The sequence below is a fragment of the Bombus fervidus genome, chromosome 2, assembly GCF_041682495.2.
Source record: "Bombus fervidus isolate BK054 chromosome 2, iyBomFerv1, whole genome shotgun sequence".
NCBI classification, from domain to species: domain Eukaryota; kingdom Metazoa; phylum Arthropoda; class Insecta; order Hymenoptera; family Apidae; genus Bombus; species Bombus fervidus.
In genome coordinates this window covers 5,857,638-5,870,625 of record NC_091518.1, presented here as the reverse complement: position 1 = coordinate 5,870,625, position 12,988 = coordinate 5,857,638, and the positions used below count along the sequence as shown (strand labels likewise).

Genomic DNA, 12,988 nt, shown 5'->3' with positions numbered 1-12,988 from the left:
AATTCTTGGTTTTATATTGTAGTAAACTATTTTTATTCGAATCTCTAATTTAACAAATTTTGATATGGAAACAAACAACTCATATAACGGAATTTAAACTGTTGTGGAATTTAAACTAAAAGAAGTAAAACGTTATAGTCAACGCAACGTTTGTTTCTAGTAATTATTTGTTTAAAAAAACAAAACGATCAATTATTTCAACAAGATTAACAATTGATAATTTACGTATTTTATACCCAATGAATTATATTTATTTATTTTCTCTAAAATCGAGACAATGTAATGCACATGAAGAATTTATTCAATTACTTCGATTTATATTTTCATGAAGAATCAGTTGTTACTCGTAATTAATGTATTTGTAATTAATGTAATTGTAGTTTCCTAATACCCTTTCTTGATTTTAGTTGGTTGGCTGCGACTCAGTTTGAAGCAACTTATGCGAGACAGGCTTTCCCTTGCTTCGATGAACCAGCTTTCAAAGCAAAGTTTGTAATAAACATGGAAAGACCTAAGGATTATAAGGTGCTGAGTAATATGCCTAGAGATTCGCTAATTCCACTGTTGTAAGTATGCACAGAGAAATATAAACATCATGATTATTTAAAAAAAAAAAAAAATAGAAGCAATAATATACTTTAAGAAAAGCAAATATTAAGTCAGAGTCATTTACATACAATAGTACCATTATGATTTATTAATACAAAAAATTATAAAATTCTAATATTTTCGAAAATGAAAAATTATAAATTAGTTTCATTTTCATGCATCTACATTGTTATATTTCTGTAAATCCATACTGTCCTATATTTTTTATGTAAATATGTGTAGGGTTAACATTATGATTAGGGTTGGGGGCGTGTAATGAATCTTCACTGAGATTAGCCATCGTTGTTAGACAATCGAGGTAATGTTGATTAGCACAAGTGTGACCATTACAGAATCAACAAGTAACCGCGGTGATTAGACGCTAATGACAATGATCTTAGGTTCGATAACGAATCCGCGGTCAACGGGATAACAAATATACTTTCATCCAAAGTCTAAGTCTGGCTCTTGGTTAAAAATAAGACGTGACAATATTCACTGATCGTAAAGACGTTGTTTTTCTCGCGAATAAGATCGCAAGAGAGTGTGTTTTCCATCGCGATATTTTTTTTATTTTTTAATTTAGTAGATTATTTACAATCAATTCTCGTACAGAATTTTAAGTAAATTTTCTTAGCGTGGTACTGTAACTTGGATTATAAAAGTTTATAGTATGCTTGATTCTAGTTGAATCTAATGCTTCAATTTAAGAGGTATTTCCTTTTTAGTCTGCGGATCTAATCCGTCGTGTCAAGTAATTGGGTAACTAATGGGTTTTAGTAGTTGTTAACTCTTATATTATATCTGCTTCTGAACTTAGATATTTCTTCTTTGACTGTGAGTATCTTAAGGTCGCGATGTATTGTTTCGTTGGTAACATATCAAAGTGCATCTATTAAGGACCTTAGAGTTTTTGATTGGAATCGTTGGAGAATTTCTATGTTAGAGTTGCTCGCTGTTCTCTGTAGTCGAATTCCATAGGTCCAAACAGGTTTTACTATGGCTTTGTATAGCATTATTTTATTCTGTATGTTTAAGTTGGAGCGTCTGCCAATCAGCCAATAGAATATTTTTAGTTTTGTTTTCAATTCTTTGGATTCATCTACGATGTGCCGTTTCCATGTCATTCTTCTATCTAGAATCATACCCAGATGTCGGACTGAATCTTTGTTTGGTATTGGAATATTATTTATGGTTACTTGTAGGCAGGATTTTTTTCGTAGTGTGAAAGTTATATGACTGGATTTCGTTTATTTTGAAGCGCCATTTGCGGAACCGTTCTCCCATAGAGTCGAAACCTCGCTGGAGAGTTGAGGAGGCAATTATCGAGCCTGAGTGGGATGCTAATAAAGCTGTGTCATCAGCAAATGTCGCTGTGGTTATCTCTGTTAAGCTTGGCAAGTCGGCAGTGTAGATGATGAATAGCAGAGATCCGAGGACACTGCCTTGGGGTATGCCAGCTCCTAATGGGAATGTTGCAGTTATAGTGTCTAAGTATTTAATCATGAACAGCCTATTGGTTAGATATGATTTTAGGATAAAGTAGTAGGTGTGCGGTAGGATTTTCTTTAGTTTGAACAAAAGTCCTTCATGCCACACTTTGTCGAACGCCTGTTGAATGTCCAGGAATACCGCAGAGCAATATCCTTTCTTTTTTATGTCTTGGTTGATTTTATGAGTTAGACGATGAATTTGCTATATCGCAGAATGTTGCTTCCGAAAGCCGAATTGATGATCCGGCATTGTTTTCAACTCCTCTAAGAGTGGAAGGAGTCATTTCGTTAGTATCTTCTCAAATAGTCTGGGAAAGGTGGATGGAAGACTAATTGGGAGATAAGAGCTACTTTCGAGTATTGGCTTTCCAGGTTTAGGGATAAGGGTAATTAATGATATTTTCCAGGATTTACGATAGTATTGAAGGTGAAGAATTGCATTAAAAATGGAGGTGATGAGAGCAATCCGTTTTTTGGGAAGCTCCTTGATAGCTTTCTTACTTATCTGATCATGTCCCAATACTTTCCTGGGGTTTAGGCGACGTATTAATTCTATAACTTCCAGAGATGAGAAAGGTTCAATAGGAGGAGACATCTGGAAGACAGAGTGCAAGTACTCCGTTATTTCGGCGGCAGTGGTGAAGGAATACGGTTGGAAGACATTAGTTACGTGGTATGCAAACAAGTTGGCTTTTTGTATACGGCTACGCGCCCATCCATCTTGCGGACAGCGAATTGGAGGAATTATTTGCGGAGGACGAGTGAGTTTCCTGGATGCCTTCCGTAGTGAGTAGTTGGAGTAAGCTGTGGGAGACAGATTAGCAAGATGTTTTTGAAAACAGTCATTTTTTTATTTTTAATGATTTTGGTTAGTTTTCTTATTGCGTTATTTAGCTTACGCTTGTCCTCAGGCGTTCTAAATCTTTGACATACTCTTCTAAGTTTTCCTGCGATTTTTATTAATATGTAATGAGGGTATTCCTGTTTATTGACAAAACACTTAGTTGGGGTGGAAGAACGGATCGCGTTTATTATGCTGGTGTTTAAATATTCCGTGGCTGTTTCTATATCTTCGTTTGTTTTTAGGGATATTGAGGCTGATGTTGAATGATTGAATACTTCTCTAAAGAGCTGTCAGTATGTGAGTTGGTTATGAATAAAGCCATTGATTATAATCGCAGCGGTGATTATGGCTGCAATATTTCTGCGTGTGGCCATACATTTGGCACCTTTTGCATCGGACTATCTCTTATTGTATAAAAGGTGGTTCAACTTTTACTACCAAATTCATTAAACGATTGATACTATAGGCTTCCTTGTTATTTGGTTTTTGCTTTGGATTAATAAAGAATAAGGATAGCGGGTTTTTTGTTATTCTATGTCTTATGTTGCTAGTATTGGTTACTTCGTAGCCATGATCTAAGAGTTCAAGTTTCAGTTCATCTAAGTTAGTTGAGTGGTGGATGTTGCGTAGTTCCATAGGAAAAAGCCTTTCTTGTTTCAGTTGATATGTATGGAAGTTTGCGTTCAGAGTTTTTCGTAACTTTGTCAATTTTCTGTAGGAGTCTGAATTGGCCGGTAGGATTTTAACCTGATTGTTTTTAATTTTTAGTATGTAATCCTCTTTGTTAATATATTTCTCGATGGACTTTATCATTGTTTGAATGTCGATAACGTCATCAACGAAGATTGGTGGGGGAGGAGGATTTTTTGTGTGTGTTGAATTGTTGATGTTTCAGCTACGTCCATAGAATTGTCTGCAAATTCTAATATTGCGAATCTGTTGTGGATGGTAATGAGTCTTGTGGACGGTTCGTTCTGAATAGTGTTGACATTTTTTTTGACTGAATCAAGCTTACGTTTTTTGATGTTGTTGGTGTGGTTAGGAAGGTGGGTGATATTATCCTTGGGCCTCAGAGGAGGGAGAACGGTGCGGTTGTAGTTTTGTTAGTGAGGGCCTGATCTGGTTACTTGGGCCATCTTCGAGCTAGTTAATTCAAATTGAAATAACTAGTCGATAGGCTATGATTAGAATTAGAGATTTAAAGTGTTGGATTTTCCACGAGTAAGTTTAGGAAACACTTGGTTTGTTTCTGTTTCAACTCACTTTCGACGGAGGGTCGTCACTTATTGTGAACTTCACTGGGCACTAGACACACATATGCACGCTTCGGCAGTCGGAAGAAAACTGCCATGATGTTACAGAGGAAAACTATGATGGGGTGTGTGTAAAGGCACAAGATCATCGGATTCGTCGAGAAAAGCCTTCACTCGGAAAGTGAGGGAAATGGACGGTGCTGTTAATTAGTTAATTTCTATGTTGGTGGCTGGAAAAGTACGCTAGCCGTCCTTGAAAGAAAGTTGCTAGCGGGAAGCGTCGTTCGTGAGAAAAGCAGATCTTCCCGCAGTATGTGACAGATTTACGGTCTGTTAGGATAAAGACTGTTTGTCAATTTGAAGGACCTTAGTTAAATAAATCCTAAGATTTATAGCGGGTCCTCAGGATAGCTGAACATATACTGTGAACGATGCATCGACATCTGGCAATCATCTTCCCCGAAGAATAGGGTCTGTGTGTGGCGAGTCACGGGGTAGAGACAGTTGGAATGTTTACTGTTAGGTGTCGGTACAATTATTTCTCTTTAAGGAGAGCTATGCAATTCTATACCTCTGTTGGGTAAAACGTTCATCCCGTGACCGCGGCTACGTTCAGCGACTAGTCGTCACCTCGAGCCCAAGCTCATTATCGCGAAATCTCGTACAATTATAATCGGGTTAATTTATAAAAATGAAAGTATTGGGAATTTTCCAAAGAATTCCAAAGGGAAGGCCCGGTGTCCTTTCATCTTCGGCATATGCATATACTATGTCGCTAAGTACGAATTACGTAGCACCACACAGTGTGATCTCTTAATACGCAGTATGTTTTTTGTTTGTGATACACACATAAAGACCATTTTGGTAGTGTAAGATTGAATCAGAGTGTAGTGAATCTGAAAGCTATTTTCCTTTAAAATAACTGGAGATATGATGTAATAAAATATCACGTTCTCTTTTGTACTTTTTCATTGTGCCCGATTAAACATTATACGTTAATATTATTAAGATCTATATTAAAGACTAACGTAGTCTTAATACAACATTTAATTTCCAATCTTTTTCGGTCAATTTACATTGCCGAACATTTCTTTAGCAGTGTAATTATAACAAGGATTTCGAAGGATTTTTCCATATCTTTTTCATCATTTTCTTCTTTCACTGACCGCTTACAATCATATGAAGTTTTGTAGAAATCGGTACATTTATAATAGCACGTTATGATTTTTCTAAGTCATTATAATGTTGTTTACATACAACAGCTCATAGAAGTATATAAGCCTTGATATATAATAAGCATTATAATAATGGAATAGTGATAGTTTAGATATTTTTGTGGTTTTTGCGAAATACATATATGCTTATACCAAATATCTTGTAATTTATAATAACAGATTCGTTTTAAACTTTCCCAATATAATCATGATAGTCGGATTACATCGCAATATTAATAAGAATGTCTCATATAAGACGCATAATACATATTCATCAAAGGTGTTTACACGTGTCCTTCACTTGCGTGAACCACTGTATATCTCTAATTTGTGAATGAGCTCCTGTAAAGTATCTGCTATTCCAATACATTTTTAATATCTAGATGAAACAATCCGTATATTACTTCACGTTCCTAAATAATATTCGTTTAAACAACACATTATTCCTCTACTTGGTCTTTGGGCTAATGGGTTAATAGATTTATATTTGTTATAGCAGGAACATTTTACGAAAATGTAATATATACATTCTAACTTGTACTTTCAGTACATCCGATCGTGTTGTAGAAACTTTTAAAGAAACAGTCAGTATGTCAACATACCTGGTGGCATTTGTAGTCAGCGACTTTGATCCTGTGATAAATACATATTTAGGCGTAAACATATGGGGTAGACCCAATATTGCTCAGAAAGGCTATTTAGCGCAAATCGCAGCAAGGAGAATCCTTGATTATCTTCAGATGGAAACAAACCATGAATATACATTGCCAAAATTGGATTTAGTCGGAATTCCAGATTTCTCAATGGGTGCTATGGAAAATTGGGGTCTTGCTACGTTCAGGTAAATTGTATTGAGTTATTTTAAAAGAATCTGTATCTAAATTAATCATTCATGAAGGATTCATTTTGTTCAATTTCTAACTGATTCATAAATGAATATAAAGGAATTCATTCAATTCTTTGGTTTAGTGGGTATCAAGTTGATCTTATTATCATTAGACAAGATACATTTAATGAAATGTGTAAATTACTTTCACAGAGAGTACGGACTCTTTTATGACAAGAAAGTAACATCAGCTAAACATAGGATCTATATAATTACTATAATTGCTCACGAAATCGCGCACATGATGTATGGAAATCTGGTCACCTGCGATTGGTGGGAACACTTATGGTTGAACGAGGGTTTCGCTGAATACATGCAATGGCGTCTTGCTGACATGGTAAGCCTTTATTGAACGTGTTAGATCCCTTATTTTTTTTATACAAAATGAGTTGTAAATGTTTCAGGGAATCTATACATTAAAATAAATAAAAGACGACATATTAACATATGTCTTACGTAGTTTTCGAGTTATAGATAATACTTCACTCCCTGATGTATGGACATTCATTTATACCTCATCCTGTATACAGCTAAACTGCGATTTTTCTTTGATAATTATGCCAATATTCAACATATCAACATGTTAAACTGTCTTATTTTAGGCTATAGTTGCATTTGTAGGACCACAACGGTAAAATTTTTTGTTAAAAAGGTAGTCTTTCAGTTTATAACATGAAGTAACTATTTTTTTTCCAACTATTATATCATATTCTTTATTCATTTTATTGAACACGAAAGTGTCTGTGCGTTTTTGGAAATTTTTGTCTCTACATCACTCACACTTCATGTCTCAGTTTGAGATTATCAAATCGAAACAAACGACAATAAAACTTTAGCTGCTATTAGCGATTTAATTGCACTCTTGTTTCAATAGCCTGCATAATGAAATAAGCAACCAATATTTCTATACTAATTTCGGAGGCGATCTATTCTAGATCTTTTTTTTTTTTTTTTTGGTACAATAAACCCATAGATAAAATAAATAATTTAATTAAGATATATTTTTTAAACCAAAGATATTTTTTAAACCATGCTCTACTAAAAAATATAACAGCTACAAAATTAATTACAGTTCGAATCAGACTTTGGTTACAACGACCTATTTGTGGTTGATGAACTACAGCCAGCGATGGAAGCAGATGCCTTGCTGTCAACGCATCCCATGAGTAATGCAGTTACTACACCTGACGAAATCGAAAAAATTTTTGACGCCATTACTTATGGAAAATGTAAGTAATTGTGAGATTTTTATAGTTTAGAATATGATGAATTAGTAACCAGGTATTTTTCAAATACTACCAAGGAATTCTTAACCAATATATAACCAATAGATCTCTATCAAATGATTCACGAAATGGTTTATCTAAAGTAGCTGCTATATTCATATAATATAGGATACCTGTGTAGAACGGTATACTTAGGTTTTTAAGTTTCTAACTTCTTACTTTACGAAAGATTATATAATTAAAATTGTATCTATTACAATAAATGTCCACATAATAAATATAAAATAAGAGAAATTGAATCCAAAATCCAAACAAAGTACTTAAATTAATAATGAAACTAGATCAGATCTGGACGGGTTAACAGCGATAATATTGAAAATCGTCAAATTCCTTCGGTTCATAGCCCGTCCAAGTGTCATATACCCACCTACCACACCGTCGTGTACACCACACATAATTTTCATTTAAGTGAATTACACCATATTTCAAATAATATATACTCGAAAGTCGTTTTTATGACTATTTCTCTCAGGTTCGTCTGTTTTGATTATGTTGTTTTAATTGACTAACGTCTGAATATGATAAAAATAGGTAATTTGAATTACTTACTAATGAAGATAAGCATGACATAGAATTTTACTTTGGTACGCAGTTTTGTATAGATCCCTCTAACAGTACTGCGCGAAAGTCATGTAAACTGTACTTTCAAAATAAACTTTCAAACAGGAAGAATTGAATGGTCTCGAAAAGAGCACAATTCGATGTCATTGGCTTTTTTGAATGCAGGCGCGTAAAGGGCATATGCAGATCAATTATGTTTCTTTAAGCAGATTTTTGCAGTTCACTTGTTTAAATCTCAAACATTTGAACAAATAATCCAAATCCGTGTTATATTAATTATAGTAAAATGTCTGTGAACATAGTTTTATCTCAGTAGGATTAAAGTGTTCTAAATTGCGACACCTAAAATTTAATTACTCATTGTCGTTACTGATACTTTCAAATTATACTGTTTATTTTTTTAATTGTTATATACTTGCAATTATATCAACTTCTGTTAGCTCCACCATCGTATGTAAATTGAATTTAATTACTTCTAATAATCGATAATTAAATATGCAAATAATAATACATTAACAACTAAAGATACAACATAAAAATTCTCATACTAAAATAAAATGTAATTTTTTCTATATTTATGTACACTAGGATGAAAAATAATTTGTTAAATAGTTATTGATGTAGGATCTTTATTTATTAGTTTATTCAAAATGGATTTAAACAGGTGTAGGTTAAACAGGAAACGATGGTTATTTAACGTGAACTAAATACAATAATGTGCTATAATTAAGACAACTACATAGTTAATTTACAATCCTCGTCATCCCGGTTCCAACACTCTCTCTCTCTCACGTGGACCACACTCTCTGGACAATGCAACTCACACTCTCTGACTTCTCAACTCGCACAGTATCGCTCGGACAACCGAGGCGAACAGATGTGTGTAAGCAAACGTGTGCTCCAGTCAAGTGATTCAGAGAAGTGCTACGAATAGTGATAGTGACAAACAATGCAGCAGCAGATATCAACAATCAAGATTGCAACCAAAGGAGAAAAATATTAGACAAAAGGGTCGTCAGATTTACCAGGCTTACAGCAACAACAGCAAAATAATAACAACCAAAATGATATGGAAACAGAAGAAATGGAAGAGCAGTGGAGACAGGAGGAGTGCAGACACGACAACGAAATAAGTTACCAGGACGAAAACTGGAAGCTAGCAAAGACTAGCAAAAAACGCAAAATAATTCCAGGCACAAATGCTGCAGGAAACCCAGATACAGAAAAGCAGCGATGGCTGCAAGAATTACCTTTAAGAAACTCCTTCAGCTCATTAACGGAAGAAATAGACAATGACCCGACAAGCAAAACCACAACTAAATCACCTTACATATCAAAACCACCACCAATATTTGTTGAGGCCCAAATAATAGACCCGCTTATTGATCTACTAAACAATATAGTCGGGAAGGATAACTACACAATAAAACAAACAAAATTAGAACAAGTAAAAATTCAAACAAACACCCCAGAAGTTTATAGGAAAGTGATAAATGAACTAAAGGAAAAAAATGCTATATACCACACGTACCAACTCAAAACAGAAAGGAGCTATAAAATAGTTATAAGAGGTTTACATCCAAAAACTAACACAAAAAAATTAAGTGAAGAATTAGGAAAGATTGGCCATGAAACAAGAGCAATAAACAATATGACAAGATACGATACGAAGCAACCATTGCCACTATTCTTAATAGAACTGGAACCCAGAACCAATAACAAGGAAATCTATGAAATCAAAAAAATACTAAATACAATTGTAACAGTGGAACCACCACGCTACAAAAAAGATATACCACAATGCATGCGGTGTCAACAATACGGACACACAAAAAATTATTGCAACAGAAGCCCGGCATGTGTTAAATGTGCAAAAAATCACCTAACAATACACTGCCCATACACAGGAAAAATAGAAGAAGTTAAATGCTATAATTGTAACGGAAACCACCCAGCCAGCTACAAAGGATGTGAAATAAGGAAACAAATACAACGTAAACTGTTTCCTCCACTTCGCAACAGATCACACAATGACCATCAACCACAACAAAGTATAACGGATAACGAAACAACATTGAAAGCACAACACGAACTAAACGCTATAAGCAGAAACATAGATCCCCAAGGTAAACGAAGCTACGCACAAGTAACTAAAAACATTAGCAAAGCAACGCTTGCAAACAACCAGAATCAAAACAATAACATCGAAGACGTTACAGACATCAAAGAAATGCTCAAACAATCCAGTAAAGCTATGGAAATGTTAGGAAAAATGGTAAGTGATCTAAACACAATACTAAGACAACAAGCACAACAAACAACAATCATGTTACAACTACTCACTAACTTGCTAAGTAAAAAATAGAGATGGACATTTTGAAAATAGCAGTCTGGAACTCCAATGGCTTGCAACAGCGAGCCCACGAAACTAAAATATTTTTGTATAAAAATAATATTGATATACTACTTGTCTCAGAAACACATTTCACCCTAAAAAACTACATGAAAATACCGTACTACACCATATACGATACCAAACATCCCTCAGGTAAAGCACATGGAGGAACTGCAGTAATAATAAAAAATGACATCAAGCATCACTTACATAGTCAAACAAATCAAGAACACCTACAAGCAACCACTGTCACAATACAAACCAATGACAATTACTTCCAGATGTCAGCAGTATATGTACCTCCGAGACACAAAATGACACTTAAAAAATGGGAAGAGTACTTCCGATCCTTAGGCGACAAATATATAGCGGCAGGAGACTTTAATGCAAAGCACACATTATGGGGTTCGAGAATTAGCACGCCGAGAGGTAGAACATTGGAAAAATACATTAGAAGCAGCAACCTCAACGTACTATCTACAGGAAAACCAACGTACTGGCCGACAGACCCCAATAAAATACCTGACCTGTTGGATTTTGCAGTAACAAAAGGGCTAAATGTAAGCAAATTAAAAATAGCAACCAGCCTCGAGCTTAACTCCGACCATACACCAATTATAATAGAATATACAAGCAAACCACTACTTTATAACAAGTCAGAGTCGCTTTGCAATAAAACCACCAACTGGCAAACTTTCAAAGAACTGATCGAAAACAAAATCAACTGCAATATCCCGTTGAAAACACCTGAACACATTGAGCAGGCAGTAGCAACTTTGACAGAAATAATACAGGAAGCAGCGTGGGCAACTACCACCTATGAAACAAATAGCAGGCAATCAAAAATTATTCCGCAGGACATCCTAGACAAAATCAGGGAAAAAAGAAAAGCGAAAGCAAAATGGCAAAAACAGAGAACACGAGAAAACAAGAAAAACCTAAATAAACTTGCAAAGGAACTAAAGAATAAAATAAGGGAACATCATAATAACGAATTCTCAAAATTCATCGAATCACTATCCGCGCATGAGAATACCGACTACTCCCTATGGAAAGTCACTAACAAAATTAAGAAAACAATAAAAACAATCCCAGCAATCAGAAAAATGGACAACACATGGGCCAGAACCAACGAAGAACAGGCAGAAGAATTCTCAAAGCACCTACAAAATATATTTTCGCCGTATGAAATTAATAACAGCATCCCTGGATGGCAAACAAATGAAGAAGTGGAAAATGCCAGCAACACAACTGATAAACGCTGCACCATACTCAGCACAACAGCGCAAGAAGTTACAAACTTAATTGAGGCAACAAAGACAAGTAAAGCACCAGGATTTGACTTGATCAATGGGAAAATCTTAAAAAACCTTCCCCCAAAGGCAATAAGACTAACAACGATAATATTTAACGCAATTCTAAGAATACAGTACTTTCCTACACTATGGAAAATAGCACAGATAGTGATGTTACCCAAACCAAACAAAAACCCACATTTAACTGCATCCTACAGGCCGATATCATTACTACCTGCGTTTTCCAAATTATTAGAGAAAGTAATATATAACCGCTTAAAACCAACAATAGAAAAAGAAAAACTAATACCGAACCATCAATTTAGATTCAGGAATAAACACTCCACAATAGAACAAATGCATAGACTCGTCAATGAAATCTTACAGTCGCTTGAAACAAAACAATACTGCACAGCACTCTTTATGGATATCGAAAAAGCATTCGACAAAGTTAACCATGAAAAACTTCTTTAAACAATCAAAAAGCAATTTCCAGAACAAATCTACAAACTACTCAAATCTTACTTAAACAACAGAACCTTTGTAGTAAAAATAAATGATGCATACTCTGAAATTAAGGACATGAAGGCAGGAGTACCGCAAGGAAGTGTCTTAGGACCAATATTATACACACTATACACGGCAGATATACCAACAACTGTCAACAACAAAACACTGACGTTTGCGGACGATACGGCCATACTAGTGAGGCATGCAAATCTAGAAACGACCGCCGCACTACTACAAGAACACATTACAAAAATAGAAAAATGGCTGCAAAACAAACAAATAAAAGTGAACACCAGCAAGTTCAACCACATAACATTTACACTTAGAAAAGGAAAAACACCTGATATTCAACTGAACGGCGCCCACATAGCACAAACAAAGCAAGTCAAATATCTAGGAATACATTTAGACACACGCCTTACATGGAAGCACCATATAAAATCAATAATAAACAGAATAAGTGCAAAAAGGAAGCAGATGTACTGGTTAATCAATAGAAAATCTAAATTAAGCACAATGAATAAACTAAATATATACAAAACAATAATCAAACCAATCTGGACATACGGAGTCCCACTATGGGGGACGGCAGCAATGAGTCACATAAGCAAAATAGAAATAGAGCAAGCAAAAATTTTAAGGACAATAGTTAACGCTCCATGG

The 12,988-nt window shown here is 34.9% G+C and overlaps 1 protein-coding gene across 4 annotated transcripts in view; it reads left to right on the top strand.

The window, feature by feature from the left end:
- Positions 1–12,988, top strand: part of LOC139993061 (putative aminopeptidase-2) — a 73,126-nt gene that overhangs the window by 39,824 nt on the left and 20,314 nt on the right. For all 4 annotated transcript variants that reach the window (XM_072014491.1, XM_072014476.1, XM_072014470.1 and 1 more), the window contains 4 exons: positions 408–566; positions 5,940–6,233; positions 6,432–6,615; positions 7,351–7,507. In XM_072014491.1, the coding sequence (XP_071870592.1) occupies positions 408–566; positions 5,940–6,233; positions 6,432–6,615; positions 7,351–7,507 (794 nt within the window). The remainder of the gene's footprint in view (positions 1–407; positions 567–5,939; positions 6,234–6,431; positions 6,616–7,350; positions 7,508–12,988) is intronic.